At 52.6% G+C, this 22,458-nt stretch overlaps 1 protein-coding gene across 1 annotated transcript; it reads left to right on the forward strand.

Annotated features, from left to right (window-relative positions):
* Positions 1 to 443: 443 nt before the first annotated feature.
* GALNT6 (polypeptide N-acetylgalactosaminyltransferase 6) lies at positions 444 to 22,114 on the forward strand. The gene is made up of 10 exons (XM_065887169.1): positions 444 to 934; positions 2,872 to 3,044; positions 11,464 to 11,613; positions 12,646 to 12,880; positions 16,121 to 16,238; positions 17,815 to 18,015; positions 18,546 to 18,677; positions 19,284 to 19,385; positions 20,814 to 20,966; positions 22,001 to 22,114. Exons 1-10 carry the CDS (start codon positions 444 to 446, stop codon positions 22,112 to 22,114), a joined length of 1,869 nt encoding a protein of 622 aa, XP_065743241.1.
* The last annotated feature ends 344 nt before the right edge of the window (positions 22,115 to 22,458 follow it).

Raw genomic sequence — 22,458 nt, forward strand, 5'->3', positions numbered from 1 at the left:
GGAGAGGAATTGTGGGGTCATAGGGTATGTACGTTTTAAATTTTTCTAGAGAATGCCAAACTGTTTCTCAAAGTGGTTAAGTTGATTAAATCTCTTTATGTAGAGTTTCAGTGTTCCAATTACTCTAGATCCATGAATGTCAGAATCTTAGGGCAGAAAAGAAACAGAGTCCATTTTCCTCATGCTTTGGATGGAGGAAATTTAGGTGCAGGAAAGTGATGTGACTGGGCTAAGGTGAGGTCAGCATCCAGCAGCAGAGCCTGGACGCGAACCCCGAATCCCCCGACTCCCTCCCCACCACTGCCTTGGGTCATTTCTCTCTCTCATCCCCCCCTTCTCAGGCCGAGGCCCCAGGGTGTGGCCACCACAACCCGTCAGGCTATTTGCAGGGCCAGGCCGGCGCTCGGAGCTGAGCCAGCCAGGGTTTCCACTGGTTCCAGAGGATGAGGCTGCTCCGCAGACGCTACATGGCCGTGCGCCTGGCCATGGTGGGCAGCGCCTTCGTGCTCTTCCTCTTCGTCCTGCAGAGGGATGTAAGCGGCAGGGAGCAGGCCACAGAGAAACCGTGGCTGAAATCCTTGGTGAGCCAGAAGGATCATGTCCTGGACCTCATGCTGGGGGCCGTGCACAACCTTAGGGATTCGATGCCCAAGTTCCAGATCAGGGCTCCGGAGCCCCAGGAGACACTGGCCTCTACAAACCGGACCTGCCTCCCCGAGTTCTATGCCCCAGCTGAGCTGAAGCCCTTCTGGGAACGGCCACCACAGGACCCCAATGGCCCTGGGGCAGATGGGAAAGCATTTCAGAAGAAACAGTGGACGCCCCAGGAGACCCAGGAAAAGAAAGAGGGCTATAAGAAGCACTGCTTCAATGCCTTTGCCAGCGACCGCATCTCCCTGCAGAGGGCCCTGGGCCCGGACACCCGACCCCCTGAGTAAGTAGCGCCATGTCCTGGGGTGAGGCCAGGGCTCTGCCAAAGGCATGGCTGGTATGGCCATGGCCACGGGCTGAGTACCAGGTAAAGGGCTGACAGGGATTTTTGAGTATGGGCAAGGATTTCCTCTAAGCCTTCACTTTTCCTAATCGATTGCCCTTATCCCAGGGCACAAAAGATTTTGTATCCTCACGTCAAAGATTTTGTGTGGGGTTCATATTATGGTCAGGCCAGAGGCTCAGGGAGACCTGTGAGAGCGAAACACAATTGTGAAGGTGACAGGGTACAGAAAAAGGACCTCTGTCCAGGCTGGGACCAGACGTGGCCTAGGGGTGACTGGGAAGGCCTGACTGCAGGCCACATATTCGGTGGCCTTGCCCCATGCTGAGGCCTGCCCCAGAGACCGCAGGACTCCGCAGCTGAGCTCCTGGCAAAGGGCATTTCTCAACAGCAGCCCTGGTGGTCAGGACTATCCCCACACCTCCTGGGTTCTTTCAGTGAAGACTCACAGGGCCAAGAATTCATTCCAATCTTTATTTGAAGCTGTTTGTACTTTCAGTCCCAGGCAATGAACCAGTTCTTAGATCTTCGAGCCGTAGCCACTTCAGTCTGTGTTCATACTGTCCTCACATCAAAGATTTTGTGTCTTTCTCATGTACACTTTGTCATTCCCAACTCAAGAGTAATACCCTTTTTGGCCTTTTCTCACATGGCAGTTCCCGTCCTCGAGTTCATGATTCTTTAGGACTTTAAACCTGGGGTTCCTCAGACTAAGACCTAGTATTGAAGGCCTAGAACATGGAACCACCCCAAGTTATTAGGGCTCCTAGCAAGGAAGGGCAGTGGGCGTGAGGGCAGCCAGTGGAGGAAGTCTGGGAGTCTCCTCTGGAAGGCTGCTGAGAAATCTCTCTGATCAGCAGAGGGGGTTAAGAAAGGGCATCAAGGGACTTCCCTGGTGGCGCAATGGTTAAGACTCCATGCTCCCAATGCAGGGGGCCTGGGTTTGATCCCTGGTCAGGGAACTAGATCCCACATGCATGCCACACTAAGAACTAGATCCCAAACGTATGCCACACAATGTACAGTTTCTCTCTAAGAACTAAGAGTTCGCATGCCACAACTAAGGAGCCCACCTGCTGCAACCAAGGAGCCCATGTGCCACAACTAAGGAGCCCACAAGCCGCAACTAAGACCTGTCGCAACAAAATAAATGAATAAAATAAATATATATTTTTTAAAACTATAATGATTAAAAAAAAAATGTCATTAGGCCGCATGACTCCTTGAGATCCAGCATTCACACATTTCCTGCCCCCAGCCGAGATGGCGTGTCAGAGAGGGTGGCAGTGTGGCCAAGTGCCACAGAGTGGCTGGAGTGGATGAGGACAGAGAAAAGGTCACAGGAAATTGTTTGTGATAATAGTATCAGATTCCAGGGAATTCATGAGGAAATAGATTAGAGAGAAACTGTACATTGTAAAGAGAAAAGCCTTTTCCTCTTATTGAGTATGGAAATTGTAGTCACTTTTCTCAGATGTCAGAGTTGCCTTTTATTACTTCCTCTCTGGGACCTCTGGATTGGATTACACTTTATGCAGCACACATATCACTGAGGAAGAGAGAGTCAGCCCTGGGAACTCCTAGAGCAGATGAGAGAAGTGAGGGGGATGCCCTCGGCATCACCGCTGGGGCACCGAGCCAGCTCTGGGGAAGACAGGTTTTGGAGTGGGTTGGTTAGGACCTGTGCAGAGGCTCAGAGTAGGTGGCAAATGGTGGGGAAGCTGGAAACAGGGAGCAGCTATTCCCAGCTCCAATGGGGAATGGAGGCTGGAGGATCCAAGGAGCAAAGGATGGTTATAGGAATCTGGACTGAGCCCTCCCTGCCCCCAGAACTCCCAGGGACCTGGAGAGCTGTATCTACACGTTCATCCTTGCAGATGTGTCAACCAGAAGTTCCGGCGCTGCCCCCCACTGCCTGCCACCAGTGTCATCATTGTGTTCCACAACGAGGCCTGGTCCACACTGCTGCGGACGGTGTACAGTGTCCTGCACACCACCCCAGCCGTCCTGCTGAAGGAGATCATTCTGGTGGATGATGCCAGCACAGAAGGTGAGGCTAGGGGGCCCCCCAAGGAGAGGCCTGGGGTCTCCCCTGGTATTCTGTGAAAGAGGGCAGGTGCTCCTGAGGGAACAGGCACTGCCTCATGGCCTGTTGTCTGGCATCACAGCTCATCATAGAGGCTGGGAGCAGGAAGAAGGCAGGTGGGGGCCAGGGGGCAGGTAGACCGCATTTCTAGAGCCCAAGCTTCATTCACATTTTACCCCCAAGGCTCCAAAAGCTTAGCAGTTCTGGCTTCAAGGACTCCCTTAGAGCTACCAAGCCCAACCCCAAGTTAGAAATGCCAGGAGCGGTCAGGGCAGGGCAGAGGGTGGGGACGGCCTTCCCTCTGTTTCCTACCTGCCGGACCATTCCCTTGCTCTTGAAGATTCCACCTCAGAAGCCCTTTGCTATAGTTGGTAATAGACAAGTGAGATTGCTTGCCAAACTTCCACCATTCAAAGCAATTCCAGAAACATCTACGGAGTACTTTGTGCCTGGCACTGACTTAGGCATAGGGGACAGTATGACAAGTGACAGATGAGGGACTTCCCTGGCGGTCCAGTGGGTAAGACTCCACGCTTCCAATGCAGGGGGCCCAGGTTCGATCCCTGGTCGGGGAACTAAGATCCCACGTGCCATGTGGCCAAAAGAAAAGACAAATGACAAATGAGACATCTTGCCCTGAGTAGGCTAACAGCTCCCGTAGTCAGATGACTGCTAACAGCACCAACCACAATGGTGTGGCCTGTAACACACCCCAACGGACGTGAAAGGGCATGGACTTGAGAGTCTGACACCCAGGAACTCAAGTCCCAGCTCTGACTCTTCCTAGCTCTGTGACCTTGGGCGAGACACTTAGCCTCTCTGAACCTCAGTCCCCTCCTCTAAAAATGAAGACAGTGGTGGCCGAGGGCTCAGAGATAGATGGAAAATTAGATCATTCATGCGCTACAGAGTACTTAGTCTTGAGTAAGAGCTCCGTGTGCATTAGTTTCATTTTATTCTTTGTATGGGAGCAAGGCGCTATGGGAGGTGTTATTTCTGTGTGGCATGGCTGGGGCCGTCCACCATGGAGGCCAGATTAGAGCGGCGCCTGAAAGCCCGAGTGTTTAGGGAGAGAAGAGGTGTTGAAGGGCAGTCCCGGAAGAGAGAACTTCCGGAAAAAAACATCAGTGTGTTTGTGCTGTGGAAAATGACACTAAAAAGATGTTGAATGAAATCCATGCCGTGCTAAAAGTATTTATTTGGGGGGCAAAATAAAACGAGGTATCATTGAAGGTGCTTAAGCTGGAGGGTGACCTTATCTCAGAAGGATGGCAGCTTTGGGGAGGGTAATTGTCAGGAAGAGAGGAAGAGGACCCCGAGTCCAGAGAGGAAGTTCATAAATCACTTGAGCATGGGATGCCGGGGCCAGAACTAGGAAAGGGACTGCGGGACCCATGCATCGGTGGACTGGGGTCCTCCAGGAGCTGAGCCCTCCTCCCAGGTGGCACATGGGGGCTGGGGCTCTCCCGGGTTGGCTTCCTGTGCCCATGCTCCCGTATCGAGGGCAGGAACTGTGCGGCCCCTCCAGTGGAGCTGCTGACGCCCCCTCCTCTCCCCCAGCCCCCTCCTGCCCTCTGGGTAAGAGGACTAGGGCCGAAGCTGAGCATGGGCACTGTTGCGTCCATTTGTTCAGGGAGCTCACATTTCCCCGGGAAGGACAGACACCTAGCAGCACTTACAAAACAAAAGCAGACAAGTACGAGGGATGCAGCGAAAGGGTCTGGTAGATAAACAGCAGAGAGATTAGCTTCTGGAAAGGGAGGGCAGGGAGTTTGGCGGAGAGGGTTGGGGCTTGAGAATGGCCTCCGGGCAGTCTCAGTAGCAGTTTGTAAGGAGTGGAAACCAGTGTATCAGCTGCCCTTCCTCTCAAACTGGGCTCTCTCATCACCCTTCTCCCCACAACCCTGAGCAGCCCATCCCTCAGAAGCTTCTTCCCTTGAATCCCACGTGGTGGAAGTTCTAAACAGTTTCAACTTGTCACTCAGAATTGTGTACATCCCTAAGGCACAGTTGGGCAGTTCCTCTGACCAGGCCAGCCAGTGACTTAGTGCCAGGCTGCCACGGACAGCTTTGAAAGGGCAGAGTGGCCTGTGCCTAGTAGGATGGGCTTGGCAAAGAGCCTGCCCCTCTCGGGCCACCCGACCTGTTCCGGTTCCTTCTGGTGGCCTCTCCCTTGTTGCCCTGGACTCTCTCATACAGTCAACTCCAGCATCTCGGAATCACCTGCCTGAAAAACCGAAACCAGCCATTCTTAGTTTCCTGGGTCCTGGCCTCCTTTGACAACCTGTTAAAACCTATGCCCCTCTCTCTAGAACAGTGCACAACTGCCCCAAGTGTGCACAGATCCACATTTGTGCCTGTAATTCCAGGGAACTTGTGGACCCCGGGATAAACCACCCTACCTTGAGGGCTTTGGGACTCTAGAGGTACTTTGAGCAATGTTCAGTTCGGCAAAGAAAGAAAAAACCCTCAGATCCGTGGTCAGACATCTCTGCAGTCCACGTTTGACCATTTGATCAGATCACCTGGCTCTCATTATACACACACACACACACACAATGGCTGTGTCTCTGCTGAAATTCAATGTCTTTGCTCTCTGTCCTCCTATCCAGGTGCCCGGCAGCACGGTTTGACCACAAGTGTACGGGCATTTGATACTGGGGGGCGGGTATCAGAAAGAGGCCCTGTGCCGGGCTGGGGAACTTTTTCTTTCCCACTTCACAGTCGGTCCCCAGGCACAGACTTCCCTCCTGCATGGCCAGGTCAGCAGCCGAGGGCCACTCTTGGTCTGGCACATTCCACAAGCTCCTAAAACCTGCCCCCCCACAAGCCTGTCAGTCTACCACGCCCCAGACACGGCAACCCCTTGTCCAAAGCCCTTCCCTGCCCTTGGCAGGGAGGCTGAGTAGGAGAACATACGCCTCCCTCCTGTGGGAATTCGCTAGATGGTTGGGAGGAAATCAGACACTTACCAAGGACCCAGAGAGCTGAGTTATGAATAGGATCCTCTGTGAGCAAGTTCCCCAAGGAGAGAGGAGGAGTGGGGAGACGGGGTTGGCCTGGGAGAGGGGCTGTAGGAAGGGAAGAGGAATCAGCAGGGAGAGGAAAGGAAAGGAGGTGTGTGTTTCCTGAAGTCAGGAAACACACTGTGAGAAACGCAGGGGAGGAGACACTGGGAGCACTTTGGATTAGCCCATGATTTCCCCCACTGCCATCTCCCCTGGCCGGTCAGGACTGAAGTGAGTGGCAGTTCCTCTCGTGGCCCCCTGAACTCCTAAGAGACACCAGTAATGCAAGTTAGGAATTATTCAAAGCCTCCAATTCTAGTTGAATTACAACTTCCAGTGTCTATTCTAACAAGTAAAGTTGCTTTATTACTGCTATTTCTTACCTCTTTCCTTGTTGTATAATATAGGAAGATGTCTCTGTAGTAACTCTGTGTCCTGGATTTTCTAGGAAAGTTTCCATTCAATATTTTCTTCGCCATAAAGAAATTCTATTCCCGCATGTCAGTTTCACCTGCCAGTTTAATCCTCACGCTTGGAGATGGAAAGAGGCTGATAATGAGTCCCGATCTGGGTTCGAAAATATAGCCCAGTGTCTAAATGTTCCATCTGGGCGGGAGGATTGTAGAATACGCCCAAAGGGTGTTACACTCGTTCCTTTCTCCTGTTCTCCTTGCAAAAGGATTAATCAAGAAAAATTTCCCCATTGCAGTTCGATTTGAGGCTGGCTAGAGTATAGATGGGCATGAAATGAAAACAGCATAAAACGAGAGAGGAAAAGTTAAGAGAGGAAGTCCTCCCTACAAGAAAGGCTTTCTGTTTTGTTTCTCGTTTCTAGATTTTTCAGCAGCCAAAGTAGAGAGGGAGAGTCCACAAGAGAAGCATAAATAAAGGTGGTTCACTGATGTGCTTAATAGTATTTATCAGTACCTACTGAGCACCAGACCCTGGGCAGGCTCCAGGGGTATAACAGTGAACAGTTGAACAAGGTGTCTTTCTTTGTAGAGCTTACTTTTTTAATGGGAAAGACAGAAAATAAATAATTGCAGATAATAATAAGTGCTATGAAGAAATTAAATTAGAAGAAAAATAAGAATGCAGGTGATGGGCTACTCAGTAATTAGGCAGCTTTTTTAGTCAGAGTAGCCAAGAAAGGCTACTCTGAACGCTCCCCACAAAGGGAACAGCCAGCGCAAAGGCCCTGAGGCTTAGTGTGTTAATGGGGCAGAAATAAGGTCAGCATGGCTGCAGAGAAGTGAGCAAGGAAGCAGAAACAGCACTGATACAAAGTGAGTTTACAAAGGTGAGCAGAACTGAATCACAAGACCTTTTTAAGCAGTAGTGTGGTGTTTGGATTTTTGAATGTGTGTGGTGAAATATACATAAAATTTACCATCTTCACAGGTTTTAAGTGTTCCATTCATTGGCATTAAATACATTCTCATTGTTGTGAAACCATCACCAGAACTCTTTCATCTTCCCAAATTGAAACTCTATGCCCATTAAACAATAACTCCCCATTCCCTAGCCCCCCAACCCCTGGCAACCCCCATTCCACTTTCTGTCTATGAATTTGACTACTGGAGGTACCTTGTATAGGTGGTATCATACAGTATGTGACCTTTTGTGTCTGGCTTATCTCACATAGCATAATGTCTTCAAGGTTCATCCATGTTGTCCCATGTCAGAATTTGCTTCCTTTTTAAGGCTGAGTACACCATTGTTTGTGTAGACCACAACATTCATCCACCCGTGGACATTTGGATCGTTTCCACATTTTTGACTATTGTGAATAATGCTGCTATCAACATGGCTGTACAAATATTTTTTTGAGTCCCTGCTTTCAATTATTTTGGCTGTATACCCAGAAGTGGAATTACTGGATCATATGGTAGTTCTTTGTTTAATTTTTTGAGGAACCATCATACTGTTTGGATTCTTTTTTTTTTTTTTCCTGTACGTGGGCCTCTCACTGCTGTGGCCTCTCCCGTTGCGGAGCACAGGCTCCGGACGCGCAGGCTCAGCGGCCATGGCTCACAGGCCCAGCCGCTCCGCGGCATGTGGGATCCCCCTGGGCCGGGGCACGAACCCGTGTCCCCTGCATCGGCAGGTGGACTCTCAACCACTGCGCCACCAGGGAAGCCCTGGATTCGTTTTTTAAGTGCAATTTTAAACCACTGTAGTGACATGATGTGATTTATACTTTTAAGAGAGAACTCACTGTGGCTGCAATGTCACGAATACATTGGGAAGAGGAGTGTAGAGTAGAGGCCGGAAGACCACTTAAGACATGATTGCTGCAGTGACGGTGGGGATGGAGAGAGAGAACTGGCCATATTTGCTGAAGGACTGTTTGTGGAGGGGGAGAGGGGGAGAATCCAGCACGATTCCTAGTTTAGAGCAGCTGGAGGGATGCTGGTACCATGTATTTACATGGGGGGAGGCTGGGAGGGCAGATAGGGAAGAAATCTGCGGCACCATTTCAGGCGTGTTAGGCTTGTGGTTTTGTTAGACATCCAAGTGAAGATGGCAAGGCCAGGAAAAAAGGCCCAGGAGCATCTGCATATAGATGGTATTTCAGACATGGCACTGAGTATGGCATGTGTGTGTGGGGGTCACAGGAGTCTCATAGACTCCAGCCATGAGGAATGAAGCCGGGCTGGGGTGGTGTGGTGTTGAACCTAAATGAGGAGGGTCTCATCTAGGGGACATAAGGGAAAATGGTTGGGACCGTCTGTCTTTCCACACTTGGCCCTGCTGCACTCAGCTCTTGGGTTTATGTCCAGTGGGTCCAGGGAGGGGCCTGACTTAGGAGAGCTATCTCACCCCGCCGCCCCTCGCCATCAAAGGGCCTTAGGCTCACCCTCAGAATTCCCAGGTCCCACCTAGCCACCCGAGATTGGAGGGAAGGCGTGGGAGAAGGGCTCTGTAGAGCTCAGGCTGCCCTGACATTCACAGCTCAATGCTTGGCGTGCTCTTACCACAAAACCCACTTCCTATGATGTTTTGTCCCTGGGTTATCTCCACCACCATGAACTTCCCGTAAGCACAGTTACGTTCTCAGGGGAAATGTCCGCCGGCAGCCGCGCCGAGAAGGTAAGTCCCCCGCACGGGGATCCTCCCACCTCCCTGTTAGAGCCAGCACTCGGGGCTGTACTTGGAGGATGAGCCTAGGAGCTCCGTGAAGGCAGGACCCAGACCCCGGCCCTCCCTGCCCAGGATGGTGGCTGGCACCTGGCAGTGTGTTCACAGGTGTTTGCTAAGTGAGTGCTGGGCTGAAGCTGCCAAATGAGGCTAATTTTGATTCATAAACACGGGGGACAATACTCCCTATTTCATAGCGCTTTAATCTTCGCAGAGAAGATTAAATAAGAAAGTTAAGGGCTTCCCTGGTGGCGCAGCGGTTGGGAATCCGCCTGCCGATGCAGGGGACACGGGTTCGTGCCCCGGTCTGGGAAGATCCCACATGCCGCGGAGCGGCTGGGCCCGTGAGCCATGGCCACTGAGCCTGCGCGTCCGGAGCCTGTGCTCCGCGACGGGAGGGGCCACAGCAGTGAGAGGCCCGCGTACCGCAAAAAAAAGTCAACATGGAAGCACTTAGTTCCATGAGTGGCACATAGTAGAGCTCAAGTATTTGGGCTGCGTGTGTGTGTGTGTGTGTGTGTGTGTGAGTGTGTCAAAGTAGAGAGAGTGACTTCCCTGGCGGTCCAGTGCTTAAGAGTCCGAGTTTCCACTGCAGGGGGCCCGGGTTCCATCCCCGGTGGGGGAACTAAGATCCCTCATTCTACGCGGTGTGGCCAAAAAGAAAAACAAAACGAGTAGAGCGAGAGATCAGTCACGCCTCCACAAAACTGCCTTCGGACCCCAGTTTGTGTGACACTGCGTTGAGAGCGAGGCCTAAGCTCTGGGCCGATCCCACAGCCCTCAAGAGAAAGGACACAGTCGGCCGCCACACCCGCCCCGCGCCGCCACTCCTGAAACCACAGGCAACTCCATTCTGCACAGCGGGGAGCAGAACAGTGGCACAGATAAACCAAAACAGCAGGTACTGAAACATCACTAAGATCTGGACTCTGTTCTGAGGTGCATTGCTTCAGAATAGGGCTATATTTAATGCTCTGAGGATTTCCGACTAAATAACAAGAGTCATGAAGTGAGCCCTCTCTCAGAAGGGGCTGGAGATCTCAGCAGATACCCCTCCCTTCAAAGCGCTTTCCCCACCCCCTCCAATTCCCCCTCCTGGAGACTCCCCCAGCCCTGCACCACCTCTAGCAGGTCACTCATCACCTACCCTGCCGTGGCCCGTTCCCTGGGTGGCCAGGCACACACTGTGCCTAGCTCACGGAGGTGCTGGGTACGTGGTTTTTAAATGTAATTAAAAAGCCGCTCAGCATCTTTTCATCTTCCTAAAGAATTCCATGTGCAGAGGAGGTAATAAAGAGGATTAGAGGAGGGACTTCCCTGGTGGCACAGTGGTTAAGAATCCGCCTGCCAATGCAGGGGACACAGGTTCGAGCCTTGGTCTGGGAAGATCCCACATGCCACGGAGCAACTAAGCCCGTGCACCACAACTACTGAAGCCTGAGCTCTAGAGCCTGCGAGCCACAACTGCTGAGCCCACGAACCACAGCTACTGAATCCCACGCACCTAGAGCCTGTGCTCCACAGCGAGAGAAGCCACCGCAATGAGAAGCCCACGCACCGCAATGAAGAGCAGCCCCCGCTCGCCACAACTAGAGAAACCCCACGCGCAGCAATGAAGATCCAACGTAGCCAAAAATAAATAAATAAATTTATGTTTTAAAAAAGAGGATTAGAGTAAGACTTCTTGCTGCTGCCCCAGAAGCCAGAAATCAATACTTGTGTCCGCTCTACCTGTCAGACTTACTCTGAAGAGCCTGGGAGACAGGGACTCAGACAGGGAGAAATGACTGCCACAACCCCCAGGTGTGGAAAGGAGGGGGAGGCCCAAGGCCTAGCTCTGAAAAGATGGGGGGCTGAGAGGGTGCAGAGACCAAGAGGGGCATCTGAGAGCCTTTGTCAGAAGTTGATACTTGATTTGAGACCAAAGAAACAACTCTGAGGTCCTGTCTCAGACATCAGAGAAGGCGCCCCAGTAAGCAGACACAGGATGGGCCCAACAGAGCCGGTGGAACGTCCTGGCAAGGCGGCCACGTGCAGTGGGACCACACAGGGGACCTCATCCTTCCACCACCACCCCCGACCTTGGGCTTCTGTGGAGTTGCTCAGTGCAGTGTGGGCGGGAAGGTTAAAATGCAGGCCTGCTGGAGGCCTGAGAACGCCCAGACTTGGTGCACACGGGGGATTAGGTTTGCAGCAAACTGGTGAGCTGGCGACAATGACCCTGTCCCTTCCAGAGTACCTGAAGGAGCCGCTGGAGCAGTACGTGAAGCAGCTGCAGGTGGTGAAGGTGGTGCGGCAGGAGGAACGGAAGGGGCTGATCACCGCCCGGCTGCTGGGAGCCAGCGTGGCCCAGGCAGAGGTGCTCACCTTCCTGGATGCCCACTGTGAGTAGAAGAGGGCCGGCCTGGCTCTGTCCCCCTTCCCTCCCTGGCAGAATGAAGAGCTGGGACCATGGCCTCAGCAGAGCACCTTCAGCTCTGCTGTCCCAGGATCGAAGCAGGCTTGGGACTCCCCTAGCTTCTTCACCCCTTTCTCACCCCAGTGCCAAGGATGGTTATCAGGAGGTACACACAGCCCAAAAACAGCTGGTAACCCCACAGTTGCTGGGAGTGTGTTCTGGAGCCCCAGACGTTCCTCTCTCCCCCCACCATCCGAACCTCATTCTGAGCTCAGCCCCCCGGAGAGGCCTCCTGTTCCCACTGGGCACTGGTTGGCGTGGCACTTTCCTGCAGGGCCACATGGGGCCAGGGAGGCCTGCTCCTTGCCCCAAAACAAAACACTTCCCCACCATTGTCAGGGAAAGAAATGTTCCCTAAAAGCAGTGATACAAATTCTGAGAAGCTATAGCCTTGGAGTCAGAAGCCCTAGATTTGCGTCCTGGCCCTGCCACTAACCAGGCCTCAGTTTTCTCTTCTGTTAAGTGGGATGAGGATGCCAACCTTACTCACCGACAAAATGAAGGCTAAATCAAGTCATAGATGCAGTTCATCGAAAATCCCAAAGGGGTGATTATTCTACAGCTGGAGCTGAAGCGTGAGGTGCAGAGATCCCTGGGAGAGGGGACACCCCCCTGTGAAACCCACACTTGGGTGGGGAGGGCCAACTGAGTGGATAGGCTACAGACCCTGAAGACACCCCTCCAGGGCCTTCCCTGTGCCTTTGGGTCCACCATGTTACTCCCCTGAGACCTCCATTCTCCCCTCCAAAGCCACCTCCACCTCTTTTGGGGGGAGAGGGCAGGTGTAGGAGGGTCTGGGAGATCTCTGTCCACTCTCTGTGGCCGTGGAGCTTGCACGTGTTTCCCTGTCTACAGCTAGGGAGTGAGCGCTTGTCGTCCTGGGGCTCCCCGCTGGTGGGGGGCACGGGCTCAGCTGTGGGCAGGACCCTGACTGATGTCTCCTGGTGCCGACCTGCAGGTGAGTGCTTCCATGGCTGGCTGGAGCCCCTCCTGGCTCGCATCGCTGAGGACGAGACAGTGGTGGTGAGCCCAAACATTGTCACTATCGACCTGAACACTTTTGAGTTCTCCAAGCCCATCCAGAGGGGCCGAGTCCAGAGTCGTGGCAACTTTGACTGGAGCTTGACTTTCGGCTGGGAGACCATACCTTTACATGAGAAGCAGAGGCGCAAGGATGAGACCTACCCCATCAAGTAAGTACTGTAGCCTGGTGGGCCCACATCCTGGTCTCCATGGTCCCAGGGACCTGGGCCATCTCAGGTCAGCATTTATGAGGTGCTCTATGAAGCACTTGACATATTTCGTCGTCATCCCCTATGCGGTAGGTACCGTGATTAGCCTGGTTTGCAGGTGAGAACACAGAGGCTCCTGGTGATGAACAGCTGGCCTCAGACTATACACTAGAAAGCGGTGGAACAAGGACGCCCATCCCGCCAATCTGGCCCCAAGCCCGTGTCCCCATCATGGCTCTGTCCTACCTCTCACCATAGCAGCTGGCTCTCACTCACCACCTTCTGTGTGCCAGGCCCTGGGCTAAGGGCTTTCCACACCTTATCTCATTTATTCCTCCATACATGTAGAAGGGTGTGACTGCTGCTTTCAGAGAGATGGAGGGTAGAGGCCATTGTAAAATGGCCATTATAATAAGAGGGGGTGGTGTGTGCACCCAGGTCACCGTCTTTGAAAAGACTGAGAACGTATTAAAGGAAAATAGACAGATGTCCTGCCGTTTACAGTGTGTTGCAGTTGCCCTGAACTTTTTCGGGCAAAGGGCTAGATAGCAGATATTTTAGATTTTGCCAGCTACAAAAAATAACCCTTTCAAAATGTAAAAACCATTCTTTGCCAGAACCTTAGAAAGCCAGGCCAGCTTTGGCCCACAGGCCACAGTCTGCCAACCCCTGAGCTAGAGGGCAGGTGCTTGAAAGTGTATCCATTGTTTGATGCCCAGCTGGGTTTGCCTTCCCCTCACGCACCCACCCTGCCCCTCCCTCTCCAGATTGCCTGTTGGTGTTGTTAGAGACCACAGACGTCTCAGCTAAACCGAGCTGGGGAGTGACTTTTAGAGTAGCCTCTGCTTCCGGATTATCTGTGCCATTGCTTTCCTATACTGGTCAGGAAACTGAAGGGTCAACAAAATATATATACCAGGGATGGAGGGAAGCAGAGTTTGGGGATACGGTGAGCAGAGATAAAAGGGAAGGCTTTCTACCCATGCACATGCCCAAATCCTAAGAAATGCTGCCCAGAGCCTCAGCAGGGAGGGCTCGGGTGGGCCACGGGAAGGAATCCCATGGTCCTGAACACAGCCAGCCGCTCTGTGTCCTTCAGAAGGGGCAGAGGGGAAAGGAGAAGGCAGGAGAGAGAAAAGAAATTAGAACTCCCTATAGACCCTTTGCTTGATTCATAGATGTCTTTTGTTTGAGATGTACATCGACAAAACCCCCTTCCCCCAAGCTGGGGGCCAGGCACACAGTGGCACAGTCAGGGACGGGGCACCTGGCCCCCACCCATCACTGACGTCCCCCGCTCTGATGTCCGAGGACCATACAACTGGAAGACAAAGCTCCAGTGTTTGAGGAATTAATTTGCTCCCTGGTCCAAATGCCCTGGTGGTGTGCAGGGCTTGCCTGAGGTACTTGCATAGTACCCATCAGGAGGCCTGCAGGCAGCACCCTCCCTTCCTCCATTCCCAAAGTCAACGGGAGGCCAGGAGGAGAGGTGAGGGCCCAGGGGACCCTAAGAAGCAGGCCAGGAAATGCAGAGTGTTTCCAGAGGTTGCCTGTTGGTTGTGGGTCTGCAGCGAAGTTCCCCGTGTAGAGTTTATCCTCAGAGATAATTTGTCAGTGGCTTCTTGGTCAGAGGGACCTCTCAAAGCCAAGAGACAGGCCCAGGTCGGGGAAACCCTGAAGAAGTAGCAGGTTAGGGACTTCCCTGGTGGCGCAGTGGTTAAGAATCCACCTGCCAATGCAGGGGACACGGGTTCGATCCCTGGTCCAGGAAGACCCCACATGCCGCGGAGCAACTAAGCCTGTGCGCCATGACTACTGAGCCTGTGCTCTAGAGCCCGCGAGCCACAACTACTGAGCCCATGTACCACAACTGCTGAAGCCCGTGCACCTAGAGCCCGTGCTCCGAAACAAAAGAAGCCACCGCAATGAGAAGCCCCACGCACTGCCACAAAGAGTAGCCCCCGCTCGTCACAACTAGAGAAAGCCCGCACACAGCAACGAAGACCCAATGCAGCCAAAAACAAATAAATAAATAAAATTATTTTTTAAAAAAGGAAGCAGCAGGTTAGTTCCAGAATGCTCATCTGGGATCCCAGGACTCTCTGAGGCTTTCCTGGCCTTACTTGGGCTGGCTTAGAACCCCTGGGAGAGGCCACAACCAGTGACAGAAAGCTTGCCTGAGCTTGAGGGTTTCCCAACCGAAATTCCTTCCAGAAAGTGGCTGCAGGAGCCAACTTCAGTGTGACAACAACAGCCATAGGGTAACGCCAAGGTCCTGGGTAATAGCCTTGACCAGTCAGTCCAGTGCACACTGATTGAGCCCCTGCTGTGTGTGAAGCACCTTGACCGGTTCCGGGCTGACAGAGAAGGTTTCTGCATGGTTGTACCACATGGAGCCACCCACTGAGGCAGCAAAGCCCCATCCAAGCCAGCCTGGCATGGCACAGAGGTCAACAGCTAACGATCTCTGTGCGCTCCTGCCCTGTCTGCCACCCCCGCCTTCAGCCCTTAGCCCAGCCCCTCTCATGAGCAACGTGGTATCTAAGTTCTAGATGTTTTTGTCAATTAATCTAAACATGGGTCTGTGCCTCCCTGCCTTTGTCTGAAAGCCAGAATCTTCTTGTAGCCCCCAAATGCTCCCTGCTGTTCAAGTAGAGCTTAATTTCACCTCGCTTCCTACTCTGTTTCTGGGAGCACCGATGTCCAAAAACAATTTCACATAGCTTCTGATAACCGAGTATCTACTGTGCTTTAGGAGAAAGCGTTTGATTTAGGAGAAAATCGTTTGCCAAAAAGCAAACGATTGTGGCTTTTCCCTCAGCTACTACCCTGAGCTCTCAAGAGGACAAGATCTGTCTCTCTTTACTCTGTACGGCTAACACGTAGCACAGGCCCTGGAAGCCCGTGTGTGACACATCCTTGGTTGAATGAATGAGTGAATGAATGCCTTTTAGAAGAGAGTAATGATAATTACATCTCTCCTCAACCTGATCTTAGAAGGTGAAGAGAACATAATAAAAGCTCAATAAACATTTGCTAAGTGCATAAGCTAGTGGAAGAGGGGCTGCATATCCCAGGTGAGAGGAGAGGAGGAGGGAGGGAGTTTAGGAGGCGTCATCGGTGAGTTCACAGCTTTCCACGCCAGGTTCTGGCCCCTCTTCCCCCCAGAAGATGCACATGCTTCTCCCTCTGTCTCTCCAGATCCCCGACGTTTGCTGGTGGCCTCTTCTCCATCTCCAAGTCCTACTTTGAGCACATCGGTACCTATGATAATCAGATGGAGATCTGGGGAGGGGAGAACGTGGAAATGTCCTTCCGGGTGAGAGTGAAGAGGGCTTCGCAGGGGAACCACAACGTCCCAGGGGACGGCCTGAGAACCTGTCTCTTAGGCAGTGCCAGGGATATCAGTTCTTCAGCTGAACTTGGAAGGGTGGCTGTTTCCCGTCATGGCTCCACCTTCCCTCTGCCCCCTCCCTGTCCACGGCAGTAGGGGCTTGGGAGTCGGATTGGACAACTTGAGAACAAATTACTGGGCAGAACTCCTCAGAGGGAAGGGGTAATAGAGGTAATAGGAACCATACATCTGGGGACTGGTGACATCTTTCATGATGTCTGTTGGAAAAGGGTTAGGGTGAAGGTGGAACAGGTCAGTAAGCAGTCACTATCCTTTTTCTGGAAAAATCAGGCTCTGCTTTCCAGGTCAGAGACCTCATGCCTTGGTAGCCTTAGGAGTTTCCCTCCTCCTCTGTTCAGCAAGCCCTTCATAACCGTAGGAGATGATGGCCAAATTCTGGTGGGCCCCAGAACTGAGGGATTTCAGGAATAAGGAAAATCAGGATTAGGTTGGAAGAAGGGCTTGCCTCTCCATGAAATCTACACAGATCCCCATCCAGTGGAGAGTAATTAACAAGCGAATGAGCTTGTTTATGAAGTCACCTCTCACAGTGCTTGGCACATACAAGCACATCATTGATACCTGCTGTTACTATGGCTATGATTATGTGTTTCTGTTGCTGCTATACTAAAATGAATCACCACATACCTCCCAATCTAAAAACCTGAAAAAAGGAGAAGACACAGGTGGAAGGGATGTCGTAATCCAGCGCTCTGACAGAGGAGGGTCACCAGCTCAGTCACCATAACTCCCATGGTTCTGATCCTAGGCTCGTCCGTGAGCCTCTGACCTCTGTTCAGTCTCTCTGCAAGGAAGCTAGTGTGATAAAGGTCCAGGTGATCACAGCTGTTAATTAATGAATTGATGCTTCGATTAGGTCACAAGTTGATCTCGATTTGGAGGAGCTTGAGTTTCCAGTAACACCTGCATGAGCTGATAAAATCACATTTCCAGGTCAAAAAGCCAGGGGGGGCTTCCCTGGTGGTGCAGTGGTTGACAGTCCACCTGCCGATGCAGGGGACGCAGGTTCGTGCCCCGGTCCGGGAAAATCCCACGTGCCGCGGAGCGGCTGGGCCCGTGAGCCATGGCCGCTGAGCCTGTGCATCCGGAGCCTGTGCTCCACAACAGGAGAGGCCCGCGTACTGCAAAAAAAAAAAAAAAAAAAAAAAAGCCAGGCGGCCAGAGCTCACAGTAGTAGATGTACATAAAATTCGCCAACTGGCTTTTCTCCAAAGTGGGCCCTGGTAACCCTCAGGACCCTGCAAATTCCTGTTTTCTTTAATCAGAGTGAACCAACATCAGAGAGCCAGAGATTGTGTAGTTATGGCCTGGGAAGAAGCCTGGTCAGTGTCTTTTTTTTCAAGCGAGAGGGCGCAGTGCAGCATTTCCCTGAGTCCGTGGACCTGGGGTCTGGCACCCTGGGAATGGAACAGAGCTGCTTGCGGGGGGAGGTTTTCCCACCCACCCCCCGAAAACCCCATCCCATATCCTCTTACGGCAGGTGTGGCAGTGCGGGGGCCAACTGGAGATCATCCCCTGCTCTGTGGTCGGCCACGTGTTCCGTACCAAGAGCCCTCACACCTTCCCCAAGGGCATCAGTGTCATTGCTCGTAACCAAGTGCGCCTGGCTGAGGTCTGGATGGATAGCTACAAGGAGATCTTCTACAGGAGGAATCTGCAGGCAGCAAAGATGGCCCGAGAGGTGAGGGGGAGGGTGCTTAGGAGGTGTTTAGATGAATAGAAGGGCAGAATCCCAGCCCCTGGTCAAGAGCTTAATTACGACAGAGACCCACCCATCTCCACCACCTGGTGCCTTTACGCCTCAGACCTTGGGAGCTAGAGCCCGGGTTCTACTTTGGAGGCTAGAGCATGAGGAGAGGAGGCTTTGTTGTCCCTGCCTGGAGAGCCCCAGTATCTTTTAGGAGGGGAGGGAGAAAAGATTTGGAGGAAGAACCTCTTACGGGAAGAATGGCTTTACTCTGAGAAACTAGGAATTGAGGACTGGGAGAAAAGTGGGAGTTCACAGGAGATGGGGGTGGTGGTATGGGTGCGGGTCCCAAAGCCGAGGCAGGGGCGTTGGGATCAGATGTGGGGCCCAACTGGTCCTGAGCAGGAATGAACAGGAGACCCACTCTGGGAGAAAGTAGCCCCAGAAACTCTGGGCTGCTTCCACCCAGACAAGAAGGTCAAGGCTGATGGAACTGACCCTGAGGGGGCTGGCTCGGTTGACAGAAATCCTTCGGGGACATTTCGGAGCGACTGCAGCTGAGGGAACGACTGAACTGTCGCAACTTTTCTTGGTTCCTGCACAACATCTACCCAGAGATGTTTGTTCCTGACCTGAAGCCCACCTTCTATGGAGCTGTGAGTCTTGAGAACCAATGTGCCCGCCCATCATCACAGAACCCCCGGGAGAAAAGTTCAGGACCACTTACCCCGCAGCTGGATGACAAACAACTGATTTTTACTCTCCACGCTCCCTTATCCGGGAGGAGGACCGAGAGGCCACCCTAGAGCTAGCTAAAAACCTTAGAAGGAGGAAACAACCCCTAAGCAGCGGTTCTCAAATACTCACAGGCCTCAGAATCACCAGGAAGGTCTGTTAAGACGCAGGCTGTTAATTCAGGAGGACTGGGTTGGGGCCTGAAAATTTGCGTTTCTAACAAGCCTTCAGGTGATGCTGACGGTCTGGGGATCACACTTTGAGAACCACTGCTCTTAAGGACATTCCCATATGCCGAGGGCTTCTCCCAGGGACCTGGCAGGTTGCCCACCCTGACCTTGCCCAACCCCTGGGCTCTGCACCTCACTTTACTATTCACTTCAGGCGTCTGCCTTAATGAGCCGAGGAGGAAAGTCACAGAGGAAAAATCCAGCCGTGCGCATTTATTCCAGGTGGATCCCACACCACTCACCGAAAAATTCCTAACTGTGCTCCCCTGGTTCCCCTCTCTGCTCCACGTTCTGTAGCTCAAGAACCTCGGCATGGATCACTGCCTCGATGTGGGAGAGAATAACAATGGAGGAAAGCCCCTCATCATGTACACCTGCCATGGCCTTGGCGGCAACCAGGTACAGAGCCCAGCCCGAGGCGAGCCTGTCTCTGGGGCATCTTCTCTCTTCACAGGCCCCCTTCCTCCGCTCATAATCGTCCTTTCCTGAGGACTAGGGTAGGGGAGATCCAGAGAGGGGGGGAGATACCAGCCCTGCCCCCAGTCTGAGGGGGAATGCATGATACCGACAGACGAGGTCTTAAGTGTGGACCAGGGGCATCCAGAGAGGAGTGGGCAGCAGTGCTGGCTGCTAGAGAGGGGCTGGGGGGGAGGATTGGTTTTTGGTTTGTTTTTTTTTTCCCACACTCCCCACCCCGGCAGGGAAGGATTGTTCATCAGAGGAGGCTTCCTGGAGGATGCCAGCTGCTGAGTGATGTTTTAGGGTGACTGTGGAAAATTTTTGAGCCCCTCGGCTACACTCAACTTCTATCTTCAATGCCTTCCCTACCCAGAAGGTACCACTATGATCCTAGCACCCATCAGTGACCCCAAAACAACCACCTACTGACATCTCACAGCTACCTGGCATCCTGGGAATTTCCCCCATGCCCTACAATGCCCAGCTCTTCCCTGAGGAATAACTAATAACCTCCCTGGACCCAGCCCCTCAATCTACCCTGAATGCCCAGCATTTGGTAAGTAAGAGGCACTTGAAACAGAGCTGAGGGCTTCCCTGGTGGCACAGTGGTTGAGAGTCCGCCTGCCGATGCAGGGGACACGGGTTCGTGCCCCGGTCTGGGAAGATCCCACATGCCGCGGAGCGGCTGGGCCCATGAGCCATGGTCGCTGAGCCTGCGCGTCCGGAGCCTGTGCTCCGCAGTGGGAGAGGCCGCGGCAGTGGGAGGCCCGCATACCACAAAAAAAAAAAATAAACAAAAAACAGCTGAAACAAGGAAAGGAGTGGCATGGGCCACTGAACAGGATGCCAACAGGATGTTCAAATGAAGACAAAGTCACTGGAGCGATTTCCTGTACCGCTGGCCCCATGGTGATTTTAGGTGGCACACTGATGAACATTTTATCGATAGTAATCTATTAGCAAAAAAGAACTAGCACGTGATTTCACCAATAATGCTTTAAATGAGGCTAATTTTTTTTTTTTACCTTTTTTTTTTTGGTCACGGCTTACAGCATGTGGGATCTTAGTTCCCCGACCAGGGATAGAACCCGTGCCCCCTGCAGTGGGAGCGTGGAGTCCTGACCGCTGGACCGCCAGGGAAGTCCCTAAGTTACGTTTTTAACTAAAGAAAAAACATTTAGTAACTATTATCTGTCATTCCAGTATCACCCAGATGCGGTGGCACATGAATTACTAAAGTCTTAGCACCTACTCACTTTCCTCCCCAGGAGGCCATCTGTGGTTGGCATCTCAAGGCAGTTGGCTTTGGAAGGTGGTGGGCAAACTCTCTGCCTGCCCCTTAGGACCTCCTCTTATCTTGTGTTCTAGTACTTTGAATACACAACCCAGAGGGACCTTCGCCACAACATTGCAAAGCAGCTGTGTCTCTATGCCGGTGCTGACACTCTGGGCCTTAGGGGCTGCCACTTCACTGGCAAGAACAGCCAGGTGCCCGAGGGTGAGGAATGGAAATTCACCCAGGTGAGTCAGCGGCCCAGAAGGCTCAGAATCAAGAGCCTGAGACCACAACTGCCCCCTCCCTTCCTCCTGCCTCTTCTGCCTGAGATACTACGGGGTGGATCCGGACAATGTACAATGGAAAGTATGGGGAATGTGCGCCTGGTCACAGGCAGGGTTCTCAGGGCTTAAGTAAGGTTTGGTGATGGCTGGTTCTGCGTGATGCAAAGATGGGGTCGGGGTTATGGTCCAGGACCAGCTCTGTCATAGCTCGCGTATTTTTAGGCTGAGCACAAGTAGATGAAGTTGAAGAGTCACTTGTGGTTCCTGCCTGGCCTCTGTGTGCTGGGTGCAAGGCTGTGCACTCACATACATTGGTTCGATTAATCTTCCAAGTAGGTGGTGTCCCCATCACTAGAGATGGGCCAGCCGAAGCTCAGCAAGTTTGTGACTGGCCCAAGACCCTTCACTAGTAAATGGTAGGCCTGGGGTTCTGATCTAGATAAATCTGACTCGAAAGCATGGGTTCTTTCCATTACACCACACTGCCTCGGGATAAATGATGTAACTTCTACAGGATTGGGCCCAAACCAGCAGCCCCCAGTGAGCCTCCACACCCCACTCCACCCCAATCCCCAGTCCTTGGCTTAGGGAAAGAGAAGCCTAACCTTGGAGCTATGGGGAAGGGAGGAGTCTGAACATGGTCAAAGGCAGAAGGCGCGGGTGGGCAGCAGTGGCCCAGGTCTTTGAGACTGGCCGTCTGGAGTGGGGGGTGGTCCTGAAAGCCTTTTTCAGTTAGCCCATGGTCCTGCCTTCCTCTGTTCCAGCCATTCATGCTAAAGCTGGGGGTGGAGAATTGGTACCACGCACAGGTGGAAATTCAGGCATGCATCCCGTCAGAGTATCTGGCATCCAAGGAAAGGAATTTGGAAGTGCCCTCTCTGTGCCTCATTGGGCTTCCTTTGCCTTTTGTCTACTGACCCCTATTTCATTGCCCCCTAGTAGCACTGTCAGAGGTCTGAGGCCCAGGCTGACCGTTTGCCGTGTCATCTTTTTAGGATCAACTCATCAGGAACTCAGGATCTGGTACCTGCCTGACATCCAAGGACAAAAAGCCAGCCATGGCCACCTGCAATCCCAGTGATCCCTACCAGCACTGGCTGTTCATCTAGGCCCTGGATCACCCCACTGTGGGAGATCCCACAAGCCTCTTAGGAAACAGGATTTGGGGGAACCTGATGTTTGAGAACTTGATCATCAGTTCCCTGTCGGCCTTAAAGATGGATTTCAAACTCGATGCAAATCAAGGCAGGACCTTCCTACTCCTTGCAACAACATTGGGCCCATTTTCTTTCCTCCATGTTGGTGGAAGAGACCGTTAGAACACATGATACGTTACCTAGAGCTCTCCTTCTGCCCTAGAAACAGACTTGCAAAGCAGAGGAGGCAGCTGGGCTAGAGCCCAGGGCGGCAATGCTGATTTCAAGAAAAGTACCTCTGCAGCCACGTCCTGAAT

The sequence above is a fragment of the Phocoena phocoena genome, chromosome 11, assembly GCF_963924675.1.
Source record: "Phocoena phocoena chromosome 11, mPhoPho1.1, whole genome shotgun sequence".
In the NCBI taxonomy this organism is placed as follows: Eukaryota; Metazoa; Chordata; class Mammalia; order Artiodactyla; family Phocoenidae; genus Phocoena; species Phocoena phocoena.

What these genes read in the sequence shown, in the direction of transcription:
- GALNT6 (XM_065887169.1), top strand. Translation starts at nt 444, where the DNA reads ATGAGGCTGCTCCGCAGACGCTACATGGCCGTGCGCCTGGCCATGGTG. An exon ending in CACCTTCCTGGATGCCCACT is followed by an intron (nt 11,614 to 12,645) that starts GTGAGTAGAAGA and finishes GCCGACCTGCAG; the next exon opens with GTGAGTGCTTCCATGGCTGG. An exon ending in AGCCCACCTTCTATGGAGCT is followed by an intron (nt 18,678 to 19,283) that starts GTGAGTCTTGAG and finishes CACGTTCTGTAG; the next exon opens with CTCAAGAACCTCGGCATGGA.